The sequence below is a fragment of the Colletotrichum gloeosporioides genome (assembly GCF_011800055.1).
Source record: "Colletotrichum gloeosporioides strain Lc1 chromosome Unknown consensus_66, whole genome shotgun sequence".
Lineage (NCBI taxonomy): Eukaryota > Fungi > Ascomycota > Sordariomycetes > Glomerellales > Glomerellaceae > Colletotrichum > Colletotrichum gloeosporioides.
Window position 1 is genome coordinate 1054589 of NW_025544711.1, and position 14903 is coordinate 1069491.

The 14903-nt window shown below is 54.0% G+C and overlaps 4 protein-coding genes across 4 annotated transcripts; 3 read left to right on the top strand and 1 right to left on the bottom strand.

Moving 5' to 3' along the window:
* Positions 1-269: 269 nt before the first annotated feature.
* GCG54_00014912 (Epsin-2) lies at positions 270-2112 on the top strand (the record flags this gene model as incomplete). The annotated part of the gene is made up of 4 exons (XM_045414733.1): positions 270-342; positions 414-483; positions 537-757; positions 818-2112. The coding sequence occupies 4 exons, from the start codon at positions 270-272 to the stop codon at positions 2110-2112; spliced, it is 1659 nt and encodes a 552-aa protein (XP_045260855.1).
* Positions 2113-3559: 1447 nt separating this feature from the next.
* On the top strand, positions 3560-10288 carry GCG54_00014913 (Nucleoporin; the record flags this gene model as incomplete). Its single annotated transcript, XM_045414734.1, has 5 exons — positions 3560-3668; positions 3750-3866; positions 3935-6909; positions 8035-9541; positions 10017-10288. The coding sequence occupies 5 exons, from the start codon at positions 3560-3562 to the stop codon at positions 10286-10288; spliced, it is 4980 nt and encodes a 1659-aa protein (XP_045260856.1).
* Positions 10028-10603, bottom strand: GCG54_00014914 (uncharacterized protein; the record flags this gene model as incomplete). Its single annotated transcript, XM_045414735.1, has 1 exon — positions 10028-10603. The coding sequence occupies one exon, from the start codon at positions 10601-10603 to the stop codon at positions 10028-10030; it is 576 nt and encodes a 191-aa protein (XP_045260857.1).
* A 1053-nt stretch (positions 10604-11656) lies between these two features.
* On the top strand, positions 11657-14276 carry GCG54_00014915 (Glucose transport transcription regulator RGT1; the record flags this gene model as incomplete). The annotated part of the gene is made up of 5 exons (XM_045414736.1): positions 11657-12417; positions 12470-12528; positions 12580-12880; positions 12947-13515; positions 13573-14276. 5 exons carry the CDS (start codon positions 11657-11659, stop codon positions 14274-14276), a joined length of 2394 nt encoding a protein of 797 aa, XP_045260858.1.
* Between the last annotated feature and the right edge of the window lie 627 nt (positions 14277-14903).

A 14903-nucleotide genomic window follows, 5' to 3' on the forward strand; every position in this document is an offset into this window, starting at 1 on the left:
TGACCTTGTCTGTCCGCCGACGACTCGCCTGCGTTGGGCCCAAGCGCTTTCTCGCCCAACTGCGCTTGGTTACTTGCGCACTCTAGAACCTGTCGGAAGGCCATCTTGCCGACTTCTTCTTTCTCATCGGCCTCCCGACGCTCCCGACAGTTCACCGGAACACCCTACCGACGGCACCGATATCGCCCAACAGTCTGTTGCCTTGTTTACGAAGCGAGCTTAGTTGGCCATTGCCCGCCATCAAATTACGATAGAAATCAGCCGTCAAAATGTCCAAAGTCATCCGCAGTGTCAAAAATGTTACCAAGGGCTACTCAAGTGTCCAAGTCAAAGTCCGAGAAGGTGCGTTCTACACCGCGTTACTCCATTTGATTACACTTATGGCCAGTGGCTAATTATCATTCCCTGCCTAGCCACCAGTAATGATCCATGGGGTCCGACGGGCACTCAGATGAGCGAAATCGCACAGCTGACATACAACACGTGGGTTATCTCCCTGCCCATGAATCAGACGTCGCATTAATGGTTATTTACAGATCGACCGAATTTTACGAGATCATGGATATGCTAGACAAACGTCTCAACGATAAGGGCAAGAATTGGCGACACGTTTTGAAAGCCCTGAAGGTGCTTGACTATTGCCTGCATGAAGGGTCTGAGCTTGTCGTTACATGGGCGAGACAGAGCATCTACATTATTAAGACACTGCGCGAGTTCCAGTACATTGATGAAGACGGCAGAGATGTTGGCCAAAACGGTATGGTTCTTCTGTCGAGCAGATTCTATCGTTTGCCCGTTGACTAACTGGGCGGACTAGTCCGCGTTGCTGCAAAGGAACTGACCGCGCTCATCCTGGACGAAGAACGGCTACGGGCTGAGAGAAGTGACCGCAAGTCATGGAAATCTCGCGTCACCGGCCTTGAGGAGTTCGCACCTCAGCAGATGGGACCCACGCAGCCGCGGCCTCGTCGCCGTCAAAGCAATGAGGACGACACGGAGTACAGGCTCGCCATTGAGGCCAGTAAGCACCAGGAGGAGGAGGATCGTAGAAAACGCGCGAGCCGCGCTGCGAACGAAGCCGAAGACGATGACCTTGCCAAGGCTATCAAGCTTAGCAAAGAAGAGGACGAGCGACGTCGGCGAGAGATGGAGGACAGCAACGCGTCTTTGCTATTCGACGACACCCCGACGCAATCGACGCAGCCACAGTACACTGGGTTCAACCAAGGTTATCAGCAGGGCAGCGCTGTTGATTTCTTTGCCAACCCCATCGATCAAAGTCAGTTGCAGCCGCAGCCCACAGGCTTCATGCCGAATGCCTATACGGGCTATCAGCAACCGCAAGCGACTGGATTCCAGAACGGTTACGGCGGCGGCTTCGGAATGCCACAACAGGGCATGAATATGGACCCTTACGGGCAACAACAGAGTATGCAGGGATTCCAGCCTCAGCCGACAGGCTACAATCCGTATGCCCAATCACAAGTTCAAAGCCCTGCTCCTCCAGAGCCCGTTGCACAACCAGGAAGCAACAACCCTTGGTCGACAGGCACCATGAAGGCGGGGAACCCCATGAAGCCTATGCAAACAGGATCGAACAATCCATTTGCTTCATCGTTTGGTCGCCCGCAGCCTCAAAGTCAGCCTCCCATGCCCGCGATGCCATCTCTTGGCAGTCTTCCGGAACAAAAGACACTCTCGACGTTCAACCAACCACAGCCCAGTTTCAATCAGCCGAACCAGGGATCTGCTGCCTTTGGCGCTCCGCAGAAGGAGTTGACGGAGCATGAGGCGAAGTTGAATGCACTGCTTGCTGGTGGTGATGGCATGGATACATTCGGCAACACGGGTCAGACGCGTATCCCAGCACAACACACAGCGCCTGGGACATTTGTCAATAGTGCTGGAGCAGGTGCTAATCGCCTGACAGCGGAAGCGACGGGAAGCAATCCGTTCCTCCGATCCCAGTTTACCGGTATGCCCAATATATCATATGGCGCTCAGATGCCTGCCGCGACAGGGCCGGCGGGAATCAATGGTAGCAATAATCCTTTCGCAGCGACTCGGCCGCAACAGCAGAACACCCAGGCGCAAGACCTCATACAATTTTAGTCACTTCTTTTCTTTCTCTTCTTTTCTGCTTTCGGGTCGATTGTACGGAGTGCGCCAGGAAGATGTGCGGCTGGCAACTGCTGCCTACGTGTCATTGGCGTTATCAGAACAGGCTGCAGGTAGCGCGATGAGGAAAACCAGCTTATCATTCGTATCGTATCGTATCTTACACACGTTCTTCTTCTTAGAGGTTTGGCGTGGGATAAACTTTCTTCCTTTCATTGGCGTGTGGTCCATTCCTGCTCAGAGGCCAAAATCTGAAAAATCAATTCTGTTTATCACCTTGTTATTGCTGGGCTGTCTGCCCCTCTCTGCTATCTGGACCTGCGGTTGGTAATCTTTTTGTGGTCATCAGCTGCTCGTCATCGTGTTTTGCGATACCTTGTGCGCATAGTGAAGGGTTTCCACTAGGGAGAAAGGACGGTCTGTAATGGTTATCGCTGCGAGTAAATCGCAGAGTCAGGGCAGATACCATGCATGCAGACTGTGGAGATTTATGGTAACGGTCGTAGAGCTATTGGATGCCACGCTCGCATGGCCTGTGATCGCTGGTAATATGTAATTGTAAATATACCTAGGTAAGGAATTTGGTAGTTAAGGCAGGATGAAGCTGCACATGATCGCTCCTGCTCCTGCCTGAACCTCGCTGTCAGCTTTGCTATTGGCTCAGCCGGCAAGCTCTTTTGTTTGGCCCAATCACAGGACATTGCTGTCCTCAGGCAGCAATGTCGAGTAACTACCTGCGCCAGGTAGATGCTCTAGGTCTCCACCTGAGTAGTCGAAAATTACTAAGCCAACACCCTAGGACTCGGAACGCCCAGTGAAGGCGACAGCATTCCGCCCAAGTTCATTAGCGTAAGCGTACTTAAAAAGTAGCAGTCCCTCTGCTTGCACCTCACTCATTACGGACAACAATCTGCATATTCGACCGCTCTCTTCTTACTTACTGTTCATCTGTAACATCGAGAGTAGTTCTGCTGCTGCTTGGGTGATTATCCATCTTCATCGCGGCTCAGCTCTTGTTTACCCTGCCCGGTTTGATTGGTTGCCGCCCCACCCCGGTCCCTTTGGTTTGATACAGTCCTTCTGTACCTTACTGCAAGCGACGCGCTGCAGCACCCTTCTACCCACCCCAGCCATTTTTTCTCCACGTACCTCTTTCTGTTCCGTACCTTTGCGCGACACTCAAAGGGAGAAAAATCTCGGCGACCAGCTGTATACAACACCACAGCTTCCCACGCCACGTCGCCAACCTATCCGCCTGACGCGCCCACCGGTCATCAACACCGACGGCCGCTTCCGACCCGACCGCACTGCATGACCGCCCATAATTGATTGTAGGCGACTTCACCTGCGTCCGCGACTCAGATCCCTCGTGCGCGTTCTCGCACTCATTCTCGTCATCCTCAATCTCAGCACCAACAGTCGCTGCTAGCCTGCATCCATCATGTCTGGCTTTGGCAGCGGCAGCTTTGGTGGCTTTGGCCAGAGCAACAACCAACAGTCAACTGGCTTTGGCGGCTTCGGAGCCAACAACGCGACCAGCACCAGCACAGGTAAGGCAAAACTTGCGTCGTCGCAACCGCCAGCGATTCTGTCGCGAAGCTTCATTCAGACTAATCAACCATCTCCACTAGGCTTTGGATCTGGTACTGCTACGAACAGCGCCTTTGGGTCTACCAACAATACCAACACGAGTGGTGGCCTTTTTGGCAACACTACTGGTGCCTTTGGCGGTGGTGGCACCTCTTCAAGTGAGTTTTACGTCCGACATGCTCCTTTCATCTACATTGAGCAGTATACTAATTATTCATCACCCTAGGTGGTTTCGGTTCTAACACCAACACAACCTTCGGGGCCTCAAAACCTGCTTTCGGAGCTTCTACGTCTACTGGAGGCGGCCTTTTCGGCTCCAACAACAATAATAATACCAACAATACTACCCCTTCTTCTGGGTTTGGAGGCTTTGGCGGGAATGCAACTGCAAGTACGTCGTCTCCCTTTGGAGGATCTGGCGGAAATCTGTTCGGCGCCAGCAAGCCTGCCTTTGGCTCCACGACGAACAACACTACCACTGCCACCGGCACCACGTCCTTGTTCGGCGGGAACTCTGGCACCGGCTTCGGTAACAACGCCGCCACCACTGGAGGCTTTGGCGCGTCCCTAAACCCAGGCATCGGTTCAAATGTTGGCGACCCTCCTGGCACGGCCATCACACCGTTCCAAGCGCACCAGGAAAAGGAAACTGCCGGAGCTGGAAATCAGTCAAACGCGTTCCAAAACATTCTCTTCCAAGAACCGTACAAGAAGTGGTCTGCGGAAGAGCTGAGACTGGCTGACTACGCACAGGGACGCCGTCATGGGAATGCTAGCGGAGCAGGCGCCTTTGGTGTTTCCAACTTTGGCAGCACCGGCTTTGGTGCGACAAACCAGCAGTCTGCAGGTTTTGGATCAGGTGCTTCGACCGGAGGTGGCTTGTTCGGCGGTGCCAACAACAACACGAATGCGACGACAGCCACGACCACCGGTTTTGGCGGTGGTTCCGCTGGGGGGTTCGGATCCGGAGGCGGTCTGTTCGGCAATCAGCCCAAGCCAGCTACCGGAGGCCTGTTCGGAGGAGGCAGCACGACAACATCCCAGCCTGCTCAGTCCGGCGGGCTGTTTGGCACAAGTTCGGGGGGTGGATTCGGCACCACAAACACGTCCAGTGGATTCGGGTCCACTAACAATAATGCCACCGGAGGACTCTTTGGATCGAACAATACCGCTGCGAATCAAGCCAAACCTGCCGGCTTTAGTTTCGGCAATACCGGGGCCACGACCGGTGGATTCGGAGCGAGTAACACGAACAGCGCGTTTGGTTCGAACAACACCACCAATAATGCGGGCACTGGCGGCGGGTTGTTCGGCAACGCTGGCCAGTCCAACGGAACTGGACTTTTTGGCAACAACCAAGCCCAAAGTCAGCAGCAAGGAACTGGATCAGTCTTTGGCGGAGGTGGATTTGGCGCGCAGAATCAGCAGCAAGCGGGCTCGTCTCTATTCGGCAACCAGCAAAAGCCGGCCACGGGCGGCGGTGGTCTTTTCGGAGGAGGTGGTACATCGACTACAGGCGGACTCTTTGGCGCTGGAGGTGCCCCTAACAACTCCTTTGGCGGAGCAGGCACGAACAACTCAAGTGGCGGTCTCTTTGGATCCAAGCCCGCTGCTACCGGTGGTCTGTTTGGATCCAATGCGGCAAGTCAAGGCACGAACGCTAGCGGAGGTCTGTTTGGCGGTATGGGCACGAATCCCCAGGCGCAACAGGCAGGCCAATCTTCTCTGTTCGGTGCCGCCGGTCAGAACCAGGCAAAGCCTGGCCTATTTGGTACTTCACAGCCCGCCGGCAACAGCTTGTTTGGTGGACAGAACACCCAACAGCAAGGCTCTTCGTTTGGCGGCAATAACGCACAGCAACAGCACCAAGGCTCTATTCTCGGTGGCTCCATCATGGGCAATACTCAAGGAATCAACTCAGGCCCTCAGTCGCTGACAGCCAACATCACTGATGTTTCGGCCTTCGGGTCTCCGTCCTTGTTCTCCAACCTCTCAGGTGCTGAGACGCCTAACCCAGGACCGTTGGCCACGCCCCTGTCTAGCAAGTCAAAGCCGAGACGCAGCTCCATCCTTCCGATGTACAAGCTCAACCCTGCCTCCGCTGCCCGCTTTGTCACCCCTCAGAAGCGTGGGTTCGGATTCTCATACAGCACATACGGTACCCCTGGCGGTAGCCCATCCAGCGCCGCTAGCACTCCGGGAGGAGCCAGCCGCAGCCTGTTGGGGTCTTCGAGCCTAAATCGAAGCTTAAGCAAGAGCGTGTCGACTAGCAACCTGAGGAGAAGCTTCAATGCTGAAGATAGCATCCTCGCACCTGGCGCTTTCTCGGCTAGCTCTGGACCGCGCTACTACGGGAGCAATGGCAGCGTCAAGAAGCTGATAATCAACAAAGACATGCGCAGCGACCTATTCTCTACGCCGACCAAGGACAAGCCGTCTGCTGATCAACTCAATGGCTCTCGGAAATTGTCGAAGCGCGTAAGCTTTGACACCAGCACCGTGGAGGCCCCGGAGGCTGACGACGTTGAACCCATCAACGCCTCGACGCCCAGGGGTGTTCCTCCTCAAGACTTGACTCCTGCTAGCAACAGTGTCAACGGATCAAAGCCCCCTACCGGAGACTCAGAACAGGTCAAGGGCAAAGAACTCGCCATCGTTCATGAAGAGGACGTTTCGTCTCAAATACCGGCAGTGGCAAACGATGGTCTCGATAAGGCCCCTGGCTCATACTGGATGAGTCCTACCAAGGAGACTATCGCTGGCATGACCAGAATGCAGCGCCAGAGAGTTGAAAGCTTCACCGTGGGAAGAGACAACGTTGGATCTGTCAAGTTCAAACCCGAGGTTGATTTAACCAACATTGACCTCGATGAAATATTCGGAGGGATTGTCATCCTCGAAACCCGCTCTGCGACCGTATATCCTATCGCCGCCAAGAAGCCTCCTGTTGGCAAGGGCTTGAATGTGCCTGCTCTGATCTCCTTGGAGCAGTCCTGGCCGCGCGGTAGAGAGAAGCGCCCTGGCCATGATGTCAGGCGAGTTGCCAAGCACGTCGAACGTCTCAAGCGCATAGAGAACACCACCTTCGAAGAGTACAACCCCGATACTGGCGTTTGGAAATTCTCGGTCGAGCACTTCACTACTTATGGTCTGGACTACGACGAGGACGAAGAAGAACCTGAACAGTCGGATGATGTCTTGGTTCGCGGCAACCAAAGGCACGGGTCCCTTCACCAGCTACCTTCTCGTGACTCCGAGCCAAGCCCTGGGGAGGATGACACATTCGACTTTCGCAGAAATAAACGACGCGCTCTCCCTGGTGCTTTTGAAGAGAGGGATGAAGAGTACAGGGGAGAAGAGCATGATGATCTCAGACGTCCGTTCCAACCCCAGTCTTTTTTAGAAGATAGCTTCGCGGGTTCGACGTCGAACGCTCTGGTTCTCTCAACGGAAGATGAATCGGTTGACGAGCATGATGTCGTATATGGTATGTCTGATGATGAGGATACGGCCGGAACTCACTTCAGACGCCATCTTGCCACGGAGCAGACAATTGACTCGCCAGATGGTGACATGGTTGCCCCAGCCAGCGAAACTCCTGGAGGCATTCTGCGAGCCAGAATGCGAGCGCTGAAGGGTTCAGCCACTCCTATCAAGCTGCAAGTTGCTGGAGGAGACGAATGGATGAACATGCTGCAAAGATCCGTTAGTCCTCAGAAGAGAGACCGAACGTTTTTGCGAAGTGTGAATGAGATAGCATCGCGATCGCATGCGGCAGAAACAGAGATAGGTCAAAAGGGGCGTGTTGTGTCAGACGGACGCGGTTTTGCGACGAGCATCGATTTAATGAACTCGCTGTTTGAGAAGGCCAAGGCTCCCACCGCCGCGCCCTCGAGAGGATTTGCTCAGGTTGGTGAATACTTCATGGTCTAGGGACCCCCCTCTCATTCGCTGTTCGCCGTTCGGTTCAGAATACCACGCGGCTTTGTGTAATTAATTTTGAGATCTTACTGAGGCAAATTTTCGTCTAGTGGCCCTATGAACGACAGACCAAGTCCTTTGCTGACCAGTCCAATATGAGTGAAGCCGATCGCGCCTTCCACAACGCCATGAAACCAAGCTGGGGACCAGATGGAACTCTGATCTTTGCAACGACTCGCGAGCCTTTTGGTGCAGCGTCCAGGCGCTCCAAGACGGATGATCTCATGTTGACGAAAAACGTTGTTCAAGCGCGAGGACGATTTATTGAGGCGGCCAAATTTTCCAATGAGGCAAGTCAACGGGGAACGAGATAATGACATGGTTCATGGAGCTAACTGGTCCAAGGCTTCTGCAAAGGCTCTCAAAAATCAGGTGAAGATGACGCAAGTAGAGCTCACTGGGGGCATACCTGTAACGACTCTACACGTCGACACCCTCATGTCTCTTTTCCACGACCAAGACACCACCAGCCCTGCCAACGCACATGAAAGGCTGGTCTGGGAGCTTGCCAGTATTCTTTTCGACGGACCCGCCGCCTCTGCCGATGAAGACCTGGGGAACGAATCTCGAAAGAGTCGTTTGTCCAAGTTTTGGGCGGCGCTTGTTGATTCTGCATCATCTCGATCGGTAGCGCTTGCGAGGTCTAGCGAAGAGAAGGCCATTGCAGCTTTGTCAGGGCACCGCATCCAAGACGCGTGCAAGTACCTTTTGGATGGTAACAACTTTCGCCTCGCAACCTTGGTCTCGCTGATTGGCAGCAATGATCAGTCTAAGAAGGACATCCGCGAACAAATTAACGAGTGGCAAGACGCCAACTTTCTTTCCGAGTTTGCCGACCCCCTACGCGCCATTTATGAATTGCTGAGCGGCAATTCAGGCGTGTGCGAGGGAAAGAAAGCAGTACCTCTCGAAGACCGCGTTGAGTCGTTCATCATCTCACAACGTTTTGGCCTAGATTGGAAGCAGGCCTTTGGGCTCAGGCTTTGGTATTCTATTTCACCCAATGATCACCTTTCGGCAGCCGTTCGTCTGTTTCAGGAAGACATAGCTCAAGACAGAGAACAGCGTCCTCAGACATGGTACCTCGAACAAGGTATACCGGCACTCTGGAACGATCAACATTCAGAAGCTCGCGAGGACCTCCTATGGGGTCTTCTTAAGCTGTATTCAGATGCCGAGACTGACTTGGAGGCTGTACTGCGACCGGAGAATAGTCAGCTGTCGCCTCTAGACATTCGGCTGTCTTGGCAGCTCAGTCGCGCCCTGCTATCCACACATAAGGTATCCTACGGCCAAAACACGTCTGAGAAGGCCGATGCTTCGACCATCGCTTTTGCCGACCAGCTCGTCAGCGAAGGAAGCTGGCTGGAAGCCACGTTTGTCTTGCTGCATCTCGGCAACCCAGACATGCGAGCGAAGGCTGTGCAGGAGAATCTTTGTCGGCATGCGGCCCTACTGGGATCCGAGACGGGGAGCAATTTCACAACTCTTACGCAGACACTCAAGATACCGCCTCCTTGGATCTGGGAAGCTCAAGCCCTGTATATGAGAGCTGTCAAGAAGGACGCGGCAGCTGAGGTACATTGTCTACTCCGAGCCGGTTCGTACCTAGAGGCACACAATGTGCTCGTTCACCAGGTTGCGCCATCGGCGGTTGTCAGCCGCGATTACGACGAGCTGGCGGTTACTCTCTCCCGTTTCGAAGGCCACGATCATGTCATTCCTAGTTGGACCCTCGGAGGTGAGGTCTACAAGGCCTTTTTGGAGCTTGTGGGCCGCCGGAAGCAACGGCAGCAAATTTCCATGCAAGTGCTCGATAGGCTTCTGTCCGGCCTGCCAGCTTTGCGAGAGAGTGCTGAGAGTGGAAATATAACCAGTCTGGCAGCAATCTCTGAGATGGGTTCACTCGTGGTTAAGGTGATGGCGGAAGTACCAAGACATGATCAGGTAAGAAGTCTCTCTAACATCGGCCTTGTATCAATGGCCAGGCTAACACGTCGCAGGATGATGTCACTCGAGTATTGAGCCTTCCCCTCACTGAAGACGCCCATCTCAAGCATGCGCTTAACATGAGCCTTTCCTACTACCAAGGCTTAATGGCGGGGGGTAGATGATGCATTGTGGATGGGGTTTGAGACATGGTTCACTGGGTATGGCGAGCGGCATGGTATTTCGATTGCCCCACGAGAAGTTTCACGGGCATTAACGTGTTTTTGTGTTGTCAAAGTAGCCACACTCTGGAACTTCTATACCAGAGCATAATTTGTATTAGAACATTCAATCAGCATGCGGCTATAAGTTGCCGTTGTTCCTAACTGTCAACGTAGCCACAGTTTTGTCACTCTTCCTTCCGATGACCCCAGAAGCCTTTTCCGTAGCTCACAAGAACCTCATCGCCCTTACCAATACCGCCTTTCCCTCGGCCACTCTTCCCTTCGGACAGTACAAACACAGCCATACATTTTTGCTTGAACCTGTGACACCAAACCTCACGAAACTCGGCATTTGGTCGTTGGGCAATGCCTCGGTAATCGTTTATGAATCTGGCCTCATTGCCGCCCTTGCTGGCGTCGACGGCAATCTCGGCGTCCCTGTCTAGCCATAGATCGTAGTCGGACTTGGATGGCGAGTCTGGATGGACCGTTCCGAGGTAAGGAATGATGAAAGCGCCTGGTTTAAGATGCCGGGCGGCAAAAAGACCGCATTGGCCTCTCGCCGGGTGGGCACTCTCAAAAATGGGAGTGATTTTGACCAAAGGACTCGGTAATGCCGTGTCTTGCACCTGAACTTCAGGAAGCTCTGCTGTCTTTTGTGTTATCGTCTGTCGCTGCGGTCCGCTAAGTGAACGGGAGTGAACTGGCGCCGTGAGATAGACTAGCCCTGTCGGCCAGTTCTTGGGCTGCATCACCGTCATGCCGGCATCTAGGCAAATTGTATGTCCCGAAGCCCTCGATTTCGCTCAAGGCTAATAAGTCAGACCATCCCCAGGCACGAAGATACGCCGCTGAGCCAGCTAATGTGGCCCGAGCTCGAGCTCAAGCTCCTCCCTGATGGCTGACATAATCGAAGGAGCTGTGAGTTCTAACTTCTAGGCGCCCGGTCTCCGAAAAAATTTCTCCCAGCCCGTGCCGTTGTGTACAACAGCTGAGGAGAGCAAGGTAGGGAGCCCTGACGCTGGTGGCGCCCCACGTGGAGTTCTCCCGAAACCTGAGCCGACTGAGGTCCCCATGGTCCCAAGGTCAAAAACTCCAGCGTGTCCCCGGATCAATCAACGCCTTTCCAACCTCTATCGGCGGCCTGGTTCTTCCTCTTCCGTCCACCAGATCGCCCTCTAAGCAGATCCATCACGAAGTCCGCGTCGGATTATTTATTTTCTGGAAGAGAGCAGAGGTCAGTCAGCCCAATTACTTGCCAACCCCCACGCGCATTGCCGCCAAGCTGTTGTTCCGTCTGCATTGCACGCCTGGAGACGGATGCTGCAGAGATGCCCATTTTTGTCGCAATGTTTCTACCGCGTCAACAAAAACACGTCCAAACGTTCACCTTCGTGACTTGATCGAGCTTCAAGCCGGAGCTGGACCTGGACGTGTAGCTGTCGCGGGACAGAAAGACAGAAAGAAAAGAAAAGACAAGCGCAGACAGAGGAAGAGTGCCGAGCGCACCTCGGAAAAAACCTGTGCTAAAGCATGTAAATTTCTGCAGAGAACATCAATTGAAGTCGCCCTGCCCTCCGGGACTCGACGCGTTGTCCCGCAACGGACTGCCGACGCGTTTGTGGATGCGCAAACCCGAGTTGGCTTTTGATACACGAGTCTTTCGATTTTTGATCTGGACCCTGCGCGCCTGCGTCCGTTGTCGCATTATACACGCGATACCCACGGGCGCCCTATAACGTTTGTCAGCGCCGCTCTCCGCGGAAGCCCCATCAACCACAGATCAAGCGCTACAATCGAATAACACAGTTGCAATGAGCTCAATTCGGGAAGGCGAGACAGAGGAGGAGAGAATCCACACACAAACCCTCCAGGATGAGGGACTTGCCACAGAGGGAAGGATTCCAGAGGACCACGTGTCGGAAGAGCGCATGCCAGAGGATCGAATGCAAGATGATCGTATGCCAGATGATGGGATGACTGACGGTCGCATGCCGGATGAGAGAATGCAGAGCTATCCATCACCCACGGTCGATGCTCAGGATGCTGGCCCATACTATCACTCAGCTTCCAGAGACGATTCTCAACAGGAACCTCCTCCCCCGCCCACGCCCCAGCAGCAGCCGCCTCACTCCGCCAGCGTCGAAGAGCTGCAGCTGGCTGCTCAGCTCGGCCAGGATCTGGCCGCCGAGCCCATGATGCACGTCACAGATCCTAGCATGGATGTCGAAGACCCCAATCTACGGAGCATCATGCCACACCCTGAGCAGCCTCAGCACCAGCCTCCTCCCCGACCCTATGTGCCCGAGGAAACCTTACCGGACTCCCTTCCTCAGCATGTTTCTGTTCCTGTTCCAATGGATCACCACCACCTATCCCAGACCTATGCTCTAGGAGACAGCACTCCCCCAAGGAAGCGATCCAAAGTGTCTCGTGCTTGCGACGAATGCAGGAGAAAGAAAGTCAAGTGTGATGCCCAGTCGGACTCTGGAGAAAACCCATGCTCAAACTGCAAGCGGTCTGGAATTCGTTGCCTGTTCAGCCGTGTCCCTCAGAAACGCGGTCCTAGCAAGGGGTAAGTCTAGTTGGCATTAGCCTCTGAGATGTCGCTGACTGGATTTTATTAGCTATATCAAAGAGTTAGCCGACAGGATCAACAGTATTGAGGGCAAGCTGGAGATCCAAAGTAAGTTTGCGATGTTTCGATAGCAAATGCCACTGTAACTAACATTTGCAGGTCCTGGCGAAGATGTTAGCCGGAAGCGGCCCTTCTCGAGTATCTCCAGTGCGGACTTGTCCACTCCAGCACCCACGAGACAGACTGCCTGGGGTGCTGAGCATCGTCCTCTTCAACCTATGGCAACTCCGTCCGACAAATACCAGTCCTCTCCCTTTTCCACCAATGGCCTGGCTCCCCAGCCTCTACCCATTAAGAATGACATGCAGCCGCGGCCGCCGGTGGCTCCGATGGACGGTCCTGTTGCCGACTTGCCCGACATTGATCAGCCGCGCGACGTAGATGACGCCGTATTTGATGGGTGAGTTCTCTGTCACCGCCTGAGGGCCTTGCATTTGTGGCTTGCGTTGCTGATCTCGAATCTTAGGTATATCAACATCATTCATCCTTATCTTCCAATCCTCCCAGGCAGCAGAGCTCTCATCCAGGATTACCTGGCACAGTGTCCTGGCCTTCTTCGCGAAGCGTTTGTCGAAGCTCTTTCCGGTACCATGCACTCGTACCCGACTTTCCAATCTGGAAACCCAGGCGATGTCCGGCTTGCCCACACCCTGCTTGTTGAATGGGAGGCCGGCGACTCGGCATCGCGCAGCCCTGCAGCTAACATTGTCTTCCTCCAAACACTGCTTCTCATGGTCATTGAAGCGGACAATCGGCAACTGGGTTCCATCGGTGCGCCTAAGGAGTCGCTCCTAGGTAGAGCAGTAGCAGGTGCCAATGCTCTGAAATTGTACCAGTCCAAGTTGGAGCCATCCGAAGCTGAATTTGGAGTGGACACGGACAGCCAACTCCGAGTCAGAATTTGGTGGTCACTTGTCCTTCTTGATCGATGGCACGCAGTGGGAACAGCAGTTCCCTGTCTGATTAGAGACGAGAGTGTTGTGGTGGTCCCTGGCCTGAAAGCAATTGTGGGCGAAGTGCCGCTTCTTTTGATCCGTATGTCCACTCATAACAAAGCTCGAATATTGACTAAAGACGCTGACAATCTTGCAGGGGCCTCTAAGTTTCTGGGCCGTGCCTCGGTGATGATTGCAAACTTTCAAGAACCATTGAACCCATCTTTCGGAGACCGAATGATTGGTTCGTTCATGGACGCATGGGTTGAGGACTTCCGTGAGGATTTGCCGCCTCACATCGAGGCAGGCACGTATCCTGTGGTTCATCTTGTCTACTGGCACTGCCGGCTGCTGGCCTATCTTCTCAACCCATCCGCTAAGTCAGCGGACGCTCTGTGGCCCTGCCAAGAAACAATTAGTCTCCTGCTTGGACAGCCGCAGCTCGTCACACCTCTTCACCATCACTTCACAGTACTCGCAGTACTAATACTGGTTGAGTTGGCAAAGGGGGACAAGACAAAGGAGGAGGCGACTCGTCTGCTGGGCGACTTTCGAGACTCATCTCTCCCGACATCTGTGTTTGATGGTCTCGTCAGGGACAAGATCGCCGACCACTTGCGGCCATCAACAACCGCAAGTACCACTGCAGCTTCTGTCCCATCGGCAATGGAAACAGCTGCTAGCCAGGGGCTTCAACATTTGGCTGATCTGGCCACTCTTTCCTCGGCAGCTGTGGAAAGGACAGAGGACCCTCCGGCTTATCGCACGGCTCCAAACTATGAGGATATGGGATTCGATCCCCGGCCTGTACTCCTCACCGGCTACCTTAATGTCGCCCGCGCAGCACAACAGGCAGCTTAGGAGCAAGCTTGTCGTGCCGTGCCGATGGAATGCAACAACCTTTCTGAGTATATCGAAGCTTGGTTTCAGTGATCCAGGCGAAGGATTGGCGACGAAAACGAACGAAAGAGGTGGGCACCGATGACAGCGCCACCGCGCCCGAGGCCTGTCACTGCGGGTTAACCCAGACAATCTGTCCGCGAAGGACGGGAGGATAAGGGGCGACAATCTTGACCGCCTAGGTGGATCAATATCTGTATTAATATAAAAAGTAATGGACAGTGCTTTACTACCAGCTTGAACCTTGCGTTTCTTCTCGTCGTCTCCAGTTGAATACAGAAAGTATCAAAATGCCACGAGCGAGTGATGTCGCGGGCACACGCGCTTGCCCTCGTAGTCTGGTAGTTGTCGTCCCGTCACCGTCAGTGTAGTTGCGTGATAGCATGCGAAGCTACTTCCTACCCGTGCCCTCAGTGTATCGTGTGAACTTGGGCGTCATGGTCAACAAGTTGGCGGGTAAGTAAGTGGGTGGCCGCGGAGGATTTCAGATGGCAGGGCACATGGAGTCAAGCAACAAGGATGCTTCACGTGGTCTCTGGGACTACCAAGCAGTGTAGCAACTTTTTGTAAGATATGCCTGCCTCTGGG